Genomic DNA, 14,686 nt, shown 5'->3' with positions numbered 1-14,686 from the left:
GTCATATGTGCTCATTGCATAAAATTCTAACAATAGAGTAGTATTGTAAATAAAAAACCTCTGTATTCTCTCCCCCAGGGCAATGCTATTAACAATTGAGGGCCTTCTGGACTTTTTTCTACTCATTGACAAGCCTATCCAAATAACAGCCTAGAAGGTTAGCTGCTCCCCACTCCACCACCACAGTCACTGAGAACCCCGCCTGGCACACATTAACCACTCAACAAATATTTGTCGAATGGCTTTCGTTCACTTAAAATGTCTTAGATTCCTTTCCATATGAGTGTAGGTGGGTCCACTTTTGTCTTTTTAATGGACTCATTCTTGATGGCATGGTTGGACGGTCCCTTTGGGTGAGTATTTAGACTGCACTCAGTTTTCCCCACAACAATCCCAAGGCCTCGCTCTCTGGCTGGCCTGCAAGGTGGCACCAAGTCCCTTCCCATGGCTCCCAAATGCTGCCGCCCATCAAAGCTCCACTGTCTCGGGTTTCCCAGGATCAATGCTGGGTGACCTGAAGCAGAGGAGCTGGTGGCATTTGTAACCAGCTCCCAGGAGCAGGGTTGGGTTGCAGCAGTGTATGGCAAATCCCATGGCCTATAGGGCTCCACCACCCCCGACATCCAGAGGCCACTGCCCCGGATGAAACCCCACGGTTTGTACAAGAAGCACAGGATTAACTATGAGACGCCGCCTGGGTGCTGACAGCCCAGGGTCTTATGGCCTGGGCAAAGCCCCTTTGCCAGGCACTGGATCAGTTCTGCAACCCTGCAGGCCTCGGAAACCAGAAATAATTGGGCGTGTGACAGAGGGGGGAGGGGGCAGGTCCTCATGCTCACATGGCCTAACAGGCATCTGTCACCCACGAGGTGCAACACTGAGCTCCTACCCTTCCCTCTTCGAACCCTCATCCTGTCTCAGTTCACTCAGGACGATGCCGTCCTTCTGTGGCTCAGGCCAAAGCCTGGGATCCATCCTTGACTCTTTCTCTCGCTCCCACCACCAACCTGTCAGCAAAATCTCTCGGCTCTACCATGAAAATAGATTCAGATTTCAATCACTTCTCTCCACCCCTACTGCGACGAGATGGTCCAAGACACTGTCGCTTCTCACCTGTATCACTGCATAAGCTCACTAATTGGTCTCCCTGCTTCTACCCCTTCTGTATCTGCGCTTCTCCCCACAAACAGTCTCTCAACACAGTAGCCGAAGGAACCCCTTTAAATGAAGTCAGATCATGTTACTTTTATAGTCCTCATTTTTCTCAGAGTAGAAGCCAAGTTCTTACAATGGCCTGAAGGCCCTGCAGAAACTACCCCCTCTCCACACCTTCCTGGCCGGAATGTTATATAGGTGATGTCCTGTCCTTCCCTATTCATCCTATCCAGGGCCCACATGGGCAGGTTGTCCTGTTGTCCATGATGCGAAATTTGATCACTCTATGAAGATGGTATCCACGAAGGATTTCCATTTAATTTAAAATAATAGGAATAAAAAACCACAGCACATGCCAAACCTCTTCCTGCAGCCCTTGTTGTGTGGCCCCCACTCCACACTGTCCATGCTGCTGACATGTGCCTGGACACTTCCAGTCGCAAGGAGCTCACTGTGGGGCAGAGGGTTCTGGAGTTCCCACTGCCCTTGGACAGCTCTACAGATTTCGTCACCAGTCAACGATCAGTTACACAGGAGCGAGTGGCGTTCCTGGATGCGTTACTCGGGACCAGACCTAACTGCCCACCTGCTCTGTGGCTCCAGCTTGGGAAGGTTAGGAGAGAATGAGGATAGCTCTCTGGTCTACGGCAGGAAACAACCTCCTCACCCCGCACCCCACCCTGAGCCAGAGTCCTCAGAAAATGACACTTGACATTCCTCTCAAGGGAGTGGCAGCTAGAGCTAGTCCAGGGAACAGCTGCTGGGGACACGGAATTAGCAGGCCCTGGAAACAAGCAAGCTCAATGAATCCCAGAGGACCAGACTTGGACAGGGGCACGTCTGGGGGACGTGGCCAATTAGACACATGCATCACAGAAAACAAGGCCACAGAGAGGAAAGAGTAATTACTTCCACTTCCCTGTCTTGCTGAGGGTCCACTCTGCTCCCTTGGGGTCCCAGTTAATGCCAAGAAGCTGGCGAGACGGCATCTCAGCCACTGTCACTCTGACCCTTGGCTGTGAACTGGGACATGAGATTTTCAAGATGAGGTTAAATTATGCTGATTCTACATTCGAAATGCAATCGTGCCTGGCATGCGGTCCGTCTACACTGGCAGGACTTAAGGCAGAACTAACGAAGCGTTGTTATTAACTGCTCCAAAGTCAAAAGCTAATTTTTGTGCTGCAACATTCTCCCCAAAACAGGAACGGCTATGGTACAAGCCATCCTGAATTAGGTTGCCCTCTGGGTTATGTAGGAAATACAGAAAGGAGAATATATGTTTCAGCATTTTCTAGGTGACAGGCATTATGTTAAGTACTTTTAATGCATTATCTCATTTTGTTGTTTCAACCATATTTTGAGGAGGATTTCGACATCCTTAATGGAAGAAAGAAAACAGCAGCTTAGAAAGGTTACATGATTACATGATGTGCCCACGTTCATAGAATTAAGAATTGGCACAGCTGGGATTCGAACCCGGATCTGGCGACTCTTGACCCTGAGTGCGCAAGCTCCGCATGTCTCCCTTTTGTACTATCAGACTCTCTTAGGACTTCCACACTTGATTTTTAGCAGCAATCAAAAAATTTTAAATTAAAAGATGTTTCTCTTGTATCTGAAAAAACAAAAACAAAAAATCCCACTACAACTAAGAAATTATTTCAGTAAGGTGAAAGGATTCAAAGTCAATATATAAACGTAATTGTACTTCTATAACCGAGCAGTGAACAATTGGAAAAAAAATCAAATTGAAAATACCGCTTACACTATCATAAAAAACACTTGTTAATTTTATTCGACAGAAGATGTGCAAAACACTGAAAACTGCCAAATGTTGCTGAGTGAAATTAAAGAAGCCTTAAGTAAATAGGGATATATACCACGTCCATGGATTAGAAGGTTCAATGATGTTAAGATGTCCATTCTCTCCAAATCAATGCATAGATCTAATGCATTTTTAAATTAAATTCCAAGCAGGCTTTGTAGTAGAAGTTGAAAAGCTGATTTTATAATGTATGTAGAAATAGAAATGTCCTAGAATAAACCAAACGCTCTTGAACAAAAAGAACAAAGTTGGAGGATTTACTTTGATTTAAAACTTAACTGTAAATCTCCAGTAACCAAGACAGAGTGATACTGGCATAAAGATAGATCAACAGAAAAAAAAAATTTCCTTTGGGAAGCAATTAAATAAATAAATATGGAGCTTAAGTTGCTTTAAGGAACACATATCACAGATTTAAATAATGTTACACTATATTGGGTATTGCTCAGGCCTCTATCCTGGCAAATTTATTTAGCTCCCCACATTCAGAATCAATAGGGCTAAAATGAGCTGAAGTCATCGGCTTTGGGCAGGAGAAAAAAAGTAAGCACACTTAGGGCAAAGAAGCTTGGGCTTTTGACCCAGTTATCATTGTTAAACATAAAAAAATGTCATCTTTCCAGCATTTAATAATAATAATAATTAAAGCGCTAACCAGATGCAAACTCTGTTCTAAGTGTTTACATATATCAAGGTAGTTTAATTCTCTCAACGAGATATCAACAAGATAGAATAATATTTCTATCAACGAGATCAAATAAAAGAGAAAATAGCAATTAATGCGTATAGAAAGGAAATATTGGTTCATAATAATTTGTTTCAGTTTTATATTTTTGTGCCCGTATGCATAGAATTACAATGTGAAATACAGATCTTACAGTGGGTTGTAATCGTAAACATTCAAAAGCCACTATTGTAGTAGCTGAGAGTTGTTAAGAAGCCTAAATAATATAATGCATGTAAGATTCTTAGCATAGAGCCTGGCACATAGGAAAGACTCAATAAATGGGGTTACGTATCACTGTTGTCAAGGCCAGCTTCATGGGCATTCAACCTGGGTCGTCACACAGGGCCCTACACTTAGAAGGGTCCTGCACTTGGTTTAATGCTGTGCCGTCACCATCCTGAAATTCTTAATGACTCTGAAGAAAGGGTCCTGCGTTTTCATTTGTCACGGGCTCGCACAAATTATATAGCCAGTCCTGACTATTTTGTATAGTTATTATGTATTAAAATACTTATAATATGAAATATTTAATTATCACTTATTATTATCAAATTCTATCTTCGCCTCTTATTAGCTAGAGGACTGTGAGTGAGAATACGCAAAGGATCTGCCTCTCAGTTTCCTCTCTATAAAACTGGGGCAATGGCAGTACTTCCCCATGAAGTCGTGAAAATTTAAATAACACAGCGTGTGCCATGTGCCAAGAACACCTGGCGCACTCCGAAAACGTTAACTATTTTTATTATCAGCGTTACGAAAAAAAAAAAACGTCAACCTTGGGCCTGGTTTCTCCGTGGCACATTTGAGGGCAGGGATTATCGAACTAGACTAACGGTTGGAGAACTTGTTAGAACACCAGTTACCTTGAGAACCTGATGGCTCGCTGAGGAAACACCTCCCAGAAGAACAGACAGTCCATGTGCACACGCACGCACATCCTGCCTGCGGCTTCAGGACAGTTATGTGCTTCTGAGGCCAAACAAGCCTCAGACCCCAGATCAAGAACCTCAAAAAGCAAAGATCGCTAATCTCGCCCCTAGGCCTGGAGTCTGTGGGTCTCTGGGGTGGGAGTCACTAGGCAGCAGCCACACAGGACATTACTACTTAAGGGTCCAGTGTACGTTTGCTTTGGAGTTTTAAGTCAGCAGCTATTTTTAGCTTGGCTATATATGGCCGGGGGAGGGGGGGTCGTGGAGGAATGAGGGCTATAGGAAGGGGAGGGGTGCCAGGAGGCCTATGGGAGGGTTTGGAAAACCTGAGCTCCTTTGCGTGCCCCACTTTCCCTTCCCACAAGAGAACGGGAGAGCTTAACCTCCAACCAAAGCGACAAGCGTGGAGGAGAGAGAGGGTCTGACGGCAGGGGCTTGAATGAAGATGCTAGGTCGAGTCGCTTCAGGACAGCGATTTTCACACTTTTTTGACCATTTGACCTGTAGTGTGAAATACACTTGACATCATGACACACACACGAACACACACTATACATATGCATACATTTTCAACTGAACAAACATTTCAGGAAACGATATCTTACTCTCTGCGAAACACCGATCGTTTCTGTTTTGTTCTTTCGTTTCTTAAAAAATGCAGGTCATGAGCCACTAAATAGATTTCGCCACCTATTAATGAGTCAATACTTCCAGTGTGAAAAAACTGCTGTTTTCTTTGGATTAGAGCAGTCACCTGTAACATCTGACTGCAAGGTAAGGTGGGAAATGTAAGAAATGAGACATATAATCTCTTTGATCATTCTTTCTCAAAACTGGGAATAAGATGCAAGTTTCGGTTTGCTCTCCAGCTGGACAGCAAGTTTTGGACCTGCTGGCTTTGTACACTGTTCTCTTGACCTGGATGACTCGTCTTCCATCCTTGTCACCTGGCTTGCCACTTACTCCAGGAAGCCTCCGTGAATGCCTACGTCTGGTTAGCTGCCTGCCTCTTGCCCCCTCACTCCCCGGTAGTACTCCCCTGCCTCGCAGCCAACACACTGCAGTGCGATTTTGTGTTAGATTCTCCGGAAGGCAGAAATCTTTTCCATTCTGTCCATTTTTATACTCTCCCCACTGCCACCACCACCCGGTGTATGTTGCGCTGGCTTCATAATAATCACTCAATAAATATTCATTGAATGAATTAATGATAGTCAATAGTAATAATAGCAACTACCATTTATTGAATATCTATTTATCCCATGAGAAATCTTAAGAGAGATCAAGATAAGTCCATTTGATGGATGAGGAAACTAAGGCTCTAGAAGACTAAATAATAGGGTAGGGGCAGGCTGTGTAGTAACCCAGAGCTGCCCAACTCCCAACCGTTTCTAATCACAGGATCTTATTTGTTCATATTCCCTTCAGCGCTACCCAGGATGGGGCAAAGTTCAGGTCCTTACAAACCCTAGGGGAGCTGATGACAGGTTGATTAAAGAGATTTTCCAAAGCAGTGGCCATATCTAATTTTGGAGAGTCGCACCTCGTGTGTGTCTCGGGAGAGGGGATCTGTGAGGTTTCCAGGCCGCCTGGATGTGGGGCTGTCTCATTCAGGAGAGGAGTCTAGGCCTCTGGAAACCAGAGCGGCATGTCTTCTGGTGACCTGGGCACACCTGAGATAAAACCCAGGGCCCTGCAAAGCCTCCGCGATCCGGCCCATGCCCACAGCTCCAGCGCCAGCCCAGCCTGTTCCCCTCAGTCACTCTGTTGCCGACACCGCCGTTCTTGCTGTTCCTCAAACACGCAAACCCGGTCCTGCCTCAGGGCCTTTGCGACTGCCATCCCCCCAACTGGAAGTCCTCACTCCCTGTCTAGTCCACTCTACCCTGCTCCTCAGACCACCCCATCCAAAAACATCACCCTCTTCCCTCTCCGCTTTTTTTTTTTTTTTTCATAACGTTCGTTACGTTCTGGAAATTAAACATGACTTTGTTTTCCAGTTTATTTCTGTCGTCCTCACAGCACAGGGAACTCCCTGAGGACTTGGCTTGTTCACTGCCCTGGTCCCTGGAACTCACTGTGAGATGATGCCTGACACATAGTTGATGCTCCACAATATTGGTCACATGAATGAGCGAATGGGTTCCCCCACTTTTACACATACTGGGAGATCAACCCATAGTTTCCCAGAAATGTGTGTCCCTGTTACTCACATCCAGTCCCTACCACCCCCCCCCACCCACCTACCACACATACACCTTGGTTAGGAGAGAGGGAAGAGGAAAGGGAAGAAACATTTGGCACACGCGTACTGTGCACCGCTTTGCAGAGGTAACTGACCCCTGGCAAGCACTCGAGGATTACCTCCATCTTACAGACAGAGAAACTGAGGCTTGCGCTCTGCTTGTCCCCAGTGCTTAGCGCAGTGTAGGACATAAACATCTGGCGAACTGAACTGCAGAAGTTCAACAAACGGCTCAAGGTCACCGAATTAGGAAGCGTGGCGCCAGAATTCATCCTCAGCGCTGTCCAGTTCCAGCCAGTGCTATGTCACCACCATTGCACCAACAGAAACTCCAGGGATACATCCTCATTAGCATCCAGACACATGGAGGGCAGCCCAGCCGGGAACCCAGCCGGCAGCTCAACCTGCACAGGAGGCGGCTCTCTATGTGCCCAAAGGCTGCGGCTTGAGCAAACCTTCCACCCTGGGCTGACTATGCCCCTTCCTGCCCTACCCCAGCCCACTCCCAGACTGCCCACTTCCGTTCTCCACCAGAAAGTGAGCAGACTAGTGACAAACATAATATACTACAAATGCACTCTGACATCAAACATGTAGTTTTTTTAATTAGCCATAGTTTGGATTAATGCGTGTTGGCGCCTCTTCCCAATGGGGCATGTGAGGGACACTTCACAGAATTATCCTGAGCTGGAAGGAACCCGAATGAACATTTAAAGCAGGAGCTGGCAAACTTTCCCCATAGAGGCAAATAGTAAATATTTTAGGCTTTGTGGGCCAAGAGGCAAAATTGAGGATATTATGCAGGGACATTCATATAATTTTCACGTTACAAAATAGTGTTCTTCTTTTGATTTTTTTTCAAACATTTCAAAATGTAAAACCACTCTCAGCTCACAAGCTGTATAAAAACAGGCAGCAGGCCAATTTGGCCAGCAACCTATCGTTTGTAAGCCCCTGATTTAAAGCAATACTTCTTAAACTTTAACGTGCATAAAAATTGCTGGAGAAGCTTAAAGCAGATATCTGGGCCAACTCTTAGAGATTCCAATTCAGGTCGTCTTGGAGGGGACCCCTGAATTTGCATTTCTAACTGGCAGACAATGATGCTGCCTATCCACTGAATACATTTTGAGCAGTACTGATAATCTAAAACACTCCACTTTACGGATGAGGAAACCGAGGTCCAGATAAATGATATGTCCAAAGTTACACCCAGTGGGTAAGGTGATGACATCTGCTCTGCCATTTCCCAGGGCTGTTTTGACATAGAAAATTCCTCTCCATTTCCTTAACCCACTGAGTCCTCTCACGCTTCTGAGCTTTTTACTCATTCTTTTCTTTTCTGCCACTCTACATACTTGTGTATAATTGTCTACAAGCCTGTCTTTGAAGCCATGGGCTGTGTCTTATTCCTCTTTGTATCTAATCCTTTGACAAGGTCTGGCAAAGAGGAGGTATCACAGAAATGTGCACTGAACAAAAGGATGAAGGGACACAAGGGTGGGTGGGTGGATGGACGGATGGATGGATGAATGAATACGTCATGATCTATTGTTTTAAAGTAATCTGCAAGGCGAGCTTGAGCCTAGATCCCAATTCTTCTAGAGCACAGGCTATATATATTCCACGGCTGATCGTACACCTGGCATGCAAAGAGTAGCAGTTACGCCTTACTGAATGTGTGTTGAGTGTGTATTTACAAGGCAGGCCTTGTACTGAGCCCTCCTGCCAATCCTCTCAGGAGCTCTGGTATTGGCCCTACCTTTACTAACAAGAAAATGGATGCTGAGAGAGGTAGACCAACTTGCCTGAAGCCACACAGCAAATGACATCCGGGCCTCTCTGATTCCGTCCGCGGCGGCCCCTCGCTCCTCCCTCCCTCCACCAGTGTACCTCACCCGTCTGGCCCCAGGCTGGGCTCACCTCCGTCGGCATAGGTCTCGGTGCCATAGCCATCTTGCAGGCCATTGTTCCAAGTGCCCTCATACTTGGCACCGCTGCTGCTGCTCTGCCGGGTCCCATAGCGCCCCTTGAAGCCGTGTGTCCACTCGCCCTTGTAGAGCCAGCGTCCCTTGGTCTCTATGCCCAGCCCGTGCCGTTTGCCCTGGCTCCAGTATCCCTCGAAGGTGTTTCCGCTGGGCCAGGTGTAGACGCCCGCCACTTCAAAGCCAAAGTTCCAGGAGCCTGAGTATTCGCCCTGGCCCTTGGGGCCCGTGCACAGGCCGTGCCCGTGGGCCTTTCCGTTCTCCCAGCCCCCACAGTACGCCCCGCCATCGTCAAAATCAAAGCGGCCCCCGCTCATCTCATCATAGCCCCCGACAACCTCACTGTCCTCCAGCTTGGGGGGAAAGGGCGATGGGGGCGCCAGGGACACTCTCCAAGCTTGCTCAGGACGGGGCCCCCCACTCACCACCACCGCGCCCCAGCACGGGGAAAGCAAGATGCCACCAGAGGCTGACTGAGCCCAGGAGCCAAGTCAGCACTGGGTCGGCTGGTCAGTGCCATGCCTGAGAGGCCCCCACTCAGTCAGCCAGAGGACGGGAGCCAGCTGCGAAGGAGGCGGGAAGCAAAGATTCAAAGTCTCCACAGAGCGTCCCAAGTCTGGCTTCCATGGAGCCAACGGAAAAACGCTGTGATCCCTTTAAGAAGCACAGGGAAAGGGTCGAGTGGAGGGGTCCCCAGTCCATTTCGAAGAGGGGAAATTCCCCTCGGTGACAGTCCCAGCCCCCACCAGGCTGAACGCCTGCAGCCCGCTGGCCCCCTTCTCCTCCACCCCGTGGGCGTGCGGGGCTGTCGCTCTCCCCGCCGCTGCCCCGCCCCTCTCCAGTCCTGCCCTCCTCCCGGACGGAAAGGTCAGTGTTGCCCTAACAAGGCCATTGGATCTCAGAAGCTGCTCCCAAAATAACCCCCTGGCCAGCCCGGCCTCCTTCAACGCGGGAGGGGTGTTTCAAATTGGGCTCCTGCTTCAGACCCTGGGAGCGGCTGGAGGGACGAGGAAGGGAGCTGAGAGCGAAGTGTAGGCTGCTGGGGCGTTTGGTGGTTTTTCCTGCCCCTAGGTGAGAGCTGCCTTCCACCTGCAGGATCCCCCTGAATCCACAGGAAGGGGCGGCGGGGGCGGGGGGAGGGGTCGGGTAGAGGAATCGGGAAGGGAGGGGGAGGCAAGGCTAGCAGAACACCCAGTCCTGGTACACTTCAAATCCCCCAGAGCAAATCTGAGCCCCACCGCCACTCACACGCCCTCCCAGGTCCGAGGGCCGTGGCGCCACTGCCAGCCCCAAAATGGAATCGAGTGACCTAAAGAGAAAAGAACGGGGCCTGGTTTCACGTAGGCTTTTGAAAGCAGAGGAAGATCTCAGGAGGGGAGGGGAGGTTCCGGAAACACTCTGGAAGATAGAGCAAATCTGAGTCCTGTGCTCATGCAAAACCCCAAATCCTCTCCACCGAGGAACCCTGGGGGAAATCCTAGGAAGAACCTAGTGCAAAAGGCACCAATCTCTCCCTTTCTCTCTCCTCCAAAGGATAAATACCTCCTCTGAAAGGCAAGGAGTCTGGCCTCTATCTCTGAGACACAGGGTTGCCCATTGCATTATAATGAGTTCATCTCCGAAATACTCAAGGATCATGATTTTTAAAAAAAACTTTTCTTTCCAAGTTCTCTTTCACTCTGGTGCCCTAAGAGCCCGTGAGGCCAGACTTCATAAAGCTCCTGAGGCAGGGTCAGGAGTGAGGGGCCTGGGTGGATTCCCAGCACTCGGGTTCCCACTGAACTCCAGTGAAAGGAACAAATAAATCTTCACGACACGAAGCTGTGGCCAGGGCTAATGACTGGAAATCCCAACTGAACCCAGGGTTAACTGGAGCATAGAGTAGTTCCGGGAAAGGTTGGAGCCACCAAGGACAGAAAGCTCTGTGTGCGTGTGTGTGTGTGTGTGTGTGTGTGTGTGTGTGTGTAATGGGGGATAGAAATCACTAAAAAGCAGGAGGCCTTTGAGAACATCAAAGTATTATCTGACTGCAAAGTTATCTGGCCTAAATCCCAGGATGATGACTTAGGCCACTTAAAGTCACCACAGAAATTTTGTTCATTTTAGAAATGGATAGAAAAAGTTCTCTTCTTTCCCCCCAGCTGATATCCAGTTCTTTAGACTTGGTTCCTTCATCAGCCACAGCCCCCTGTCTTCAAGAGCCCCTTCTGTGTTCACGTGTCATCCCCAAGTGAAAACACGCAGTCTCCGAGCTCACTATCACAGGCTGTTTTCCAAGCTGGCAGGGAGCAAATCGCAGTGGATAAAATCTGTATCATCTGGTTTTTGTCTCACCACCCGGCCAGGCTGACTGACAGCCCACTTTCACAGGTCACTACCAAGAACACCTCAGTACCAGCCCCAGAGGGTTCTGTGTGTGCCATTTCTCAAAATCGCAATGACAGATCACGTTTCTAAGTGCTGCTCTCAAGGGGAGAAGAAAGAGCATCTCAAACTGGAAGCCAGAGGAGTTTGAGTCGCCCAGGTTCAATACCCTTTGTAGTTAAATGCCGGACAAATCACCATAATCCTATTCTAAAGCTAGGTGGCTGCTGTGTCCTTGTGAGCTGTTCTGCCTGTTTAAATTTAGGCACTGTTCATCCGTGCAGCTCCCTGTGGCGGTTCCCTACCAAGGGCCGGTGCACGTAAGAATCATCTGTAGAATTTAAAAACGCAGATTGCAGACCCCCACCCCATCCTCGACCTACTGAATTCTATCGTCCTGGGGGAAGTCTGGGGCAGTTGCATTCTTTTTCAAAGTTCCTCAGATGAATCCGATTGTCATTCCTGGTTAAGAACAACTGTATGTTTTCAAATCAAGAAACTGTTTCTTAGTAACATTTACATATTCATGAATCTAGTCACTGACCATGGGCTGTAGGGGGTGGATAGTTGTGGTGGGAGATGGGTGTTCGAATCCCAGTTCTGCCCCTCACAAGACGTGTGACTTTGGACCTACTGTTAATTTCTCTAAGCCACAAATTCTTCATCTGTGAAAGTACTTCTCTCAAAGGATTGTTAGTCTTTGGGACAACAATATCTACCTTATATGGCTGGGTGAGGATTATGTGAGTTCATGCTGTAAAAAGGCTTAGAACACACTAAACCCCTAATAAATGTTAGCCATTATTATTATTATCTTCACATGATAAGTTGCTTTTCAGTCTGTCATGCTCGTAGTCACCGAAACGGGGAGAATCACCTGGTAAACATTAAATAACTTGACCCTGAAGCATTCCCTCTTCTTCCCAGTACGTGTTTATGTGACTTTATTCTGTGGTTTTTCATTTTTAACCTGATAAACTATGTTATTGCTAAAGGGACATTTTTATTTCTTAAAAGTTTAATTAAATCCTTTGCCAAAGTTGCTACTGGCCTTACCTGACCCGTGGTAAGCTTTCTGGGCCACCATCACTTTTTGGCCGCACCCTTTAAACCAGAGCATTTTGGGGGAAAGGAGGGCCTCTAGTGGCCATGTGTACATTACAACAGATTTTCCTTAGGAAAACCAATTTCCCCGGAGTGGAATTTACTAAACTTGGAATAACTTTTAAACTGTGTTTAAAGGTATCTGTTCCATTTGCTCTTTTCCCTGGGTCTTTTCTCGCTCCATCTTTGGTCGGATGGGGCAGTCAGCTTCTCAAACATGACTGCTTCCTAGGGAGCCTGGGGGAAAAGGAACTGAAAATCTAGAGAGAGGACTCCGTAGAGAAATCCACTTGAGTTCATCTCAACATTGAAGACTCAGCTGAAGAAGCCTCACCTCCCCAGACGAGATGCCTGGCTAGGGAAGGTGCCTTCCCACTCAGCGGCTCCTCCCCCAAACTGGGCGTATGAAGCAAGAATTACCTTCATTCCAAAACAGTGCATGAACACCTACTCCCTGCCTGGAACTTTGGCTATCTTTGCATTTCCAGTGCCTACACATATGCTTGCCCTTGATCTCTCCTTTGTAATAGTTGGCTGACAACTCCCTTCTTAAAATGCTTTTTCACTTGACTTCTAAGATTCCTCTCTTGGTTTGACTCCTGTCTCGCTGGCTGCTTCTACTCAGTCTTTTGCTGGTTCCTCCTCATTCTCTTGCCCTCGATACTTCGGGAATGTCCCAGAGCTTGATCCTTGGACAGATTCTTTATCTACAATTGCTTCCTTGGTGATCTCCTTCAGTCTGATAGTTTAAATAAAATCCATATTTTGATTGCTCTTAAATCTGCATCTCCAGCCTGTACCTCTCTCGTGATCTTCAGTCATATTTTCAACCAACTCAACATCTCTACATGATATGTCATAAACATCTCGGACTTGACAAGATCAAAACCAAACTCCCAATTTCTCCTCTCAGATCTGCTCCTCCAGCCAACTCTCAGCTTATTAAACTCTTTGGCGTCATCCCTAATTGCAATCTTTGTCTCACACTCTATCCATCAACAGATCCTTTCAGTTCTATCTTCAGAATAACTTCAGAATACAACTTTTTACCTGCGCTGACAAGTGTCCAAGCCACTAGAAACCGATGCCCAAACGGCTCCCTCTCTCCTCAGGAGTCAAAGCCTCTAAAATGGACTACAAGGCCCTCCATGATTTGCCCCTGTCCTATGCTTCTGTGACCTAACCCGCTCTGGGCCACAGATATCTTTGCTGTTCTTCCTGCCAGGAATGCCCTCCCTGCAGATACCTACACAGATCCCCGACTCAAATGTCACCTTGTCACCGAAGCTTCTCTAACCACCCCAAATAAAGTAGCAGCCCTTCCCCCTGCCCCGGTCCTTACTATCTGCTAACCCTTCTCTCTCCATAGCACTTTTTCTGAGGACAAGGATGTTGTTCCCAGCACCTCCGATAGTGTGTCTGGTGCATTGTAGACACAGATATTACTAAGTCCATACTGAACTAGTAACTAGCAGGAGTCTCTCACTACTTGTTTGGAGCTTTTCCAGTAAATTGCCTTCCCACCTCTTCCAAGTACAAATCACCTATTTGAAAAGCCCAGATCCCACTGTCATGAATCAACCCAATCAGTGGTACTTTTTAGTAGAAAGTAAAACTTATTTTGTAATCTAAATAAAACAAACTTTGCTAACATAATGTTAAAACGACTGGACAAATTTTCACTAAATTTGATGGGTATGCTTAGGATGGGAATAGTTATATGGCATATGTAAAATTCACTTTGGAGTCACCTGAAAAAAAGAGGGATTCACCCTTCAACTGAAATTGAGGATTTTTTTTTTTTTTTTTTTTTTTTTTTTTAATCTAAGTTTGGAGGGCATTTGGGATGGCTGGGCAGAAATACAGGATACGGTGTGTATAAAATTCTCTTTTCGGGTTGCGAGGGTAGGAGGGCAGTGCGGAGATAACATCCATCCAGGACATCTGAAACTGAGGTCCGAGATCTACATTACCACTGACTGACACGTGCCGCGTATGTTAAAATGCCAGAGCTGGAGAAGATGCACACTGGTTTCCAGCATCGGCCCCTCCCTCCAACTGAAGCGGCCTCCTCCAGGCTGCTTCCAGCCAGAGAAACTTCCTGTAACATGTCTCAAGGTGAACAGAACCAGCAGAGGTTTATTTACTGATGGTTAAGGATTCAAACATAGGGCGGGCCAGCTCGTTTACTCATACTGAATCTAAACCTTAGATCTCTGGCTTAATAATAACATAAGAAACCTTTACAGACACAATAAATTTTGTGTTAAATGAGAGATAGTTTAAATCGGTCATACGACTTCTAATATTCTGGGCTGGCAACTACAGCATGACAAATGTTCAGTCCAG

At 47.1% G+C, this 14,686-nt stretch overlaps 1 protein-coding gene across 3 annotated transcripts in view; it reads right to left on the bottom strand.

Moving 5' to 3' along the window:
• Window positions 1–9,990, bottom strand: part of JPH2 (junctophilin 2) — a 58,486-nt gene extending 48,496 nt beyond the window's left edge. The window contains exon 1 of one of the 3 annotated variants that reach the window (XM_016152431.2): window positions 8,808–9,990. In XM_016152431.2, the coding sequence (XP_016007917.2) occupies window positions 8,808–9,186 (379 nt within the window). In that variant the 5' untranslated portion in view covers window positions 9,187–9,990. The remainder of the gene's footprint in view (window positions 1–8,807) is intronic. The other 2 variants (XM_036229374.1, XM_036229375.1) reach the window with 2 other exon arrangements.
• Window positions 9,991–14,686: the final 4,696 nt, after the last annotated feature.

This window comes from Rousettus aegyptiacus, unplaced genomic scaffold, assembly GCF_014176215.1.
Source record: "Rousettus aegyptiacus isolate mRouAeg1 unplaced genomic scaffold, mRouAeg1.p scaffold_m13_p_12, whole genome shotgun sequence".
In the NCBI taxonomy this organism is placed as follows: domain Eukaryota; kingdom Metazoa; phylum Chordata; class Mammalia; order Chiroptera; family Pteropodidae; genus Rousettus; species Rousettus aegyptiacus.
The sequence above is the reverse complement of the archived record's forward strand: the minus strand, read 5'-3'. Positions and strand labels throughout refer to the sequence as shown.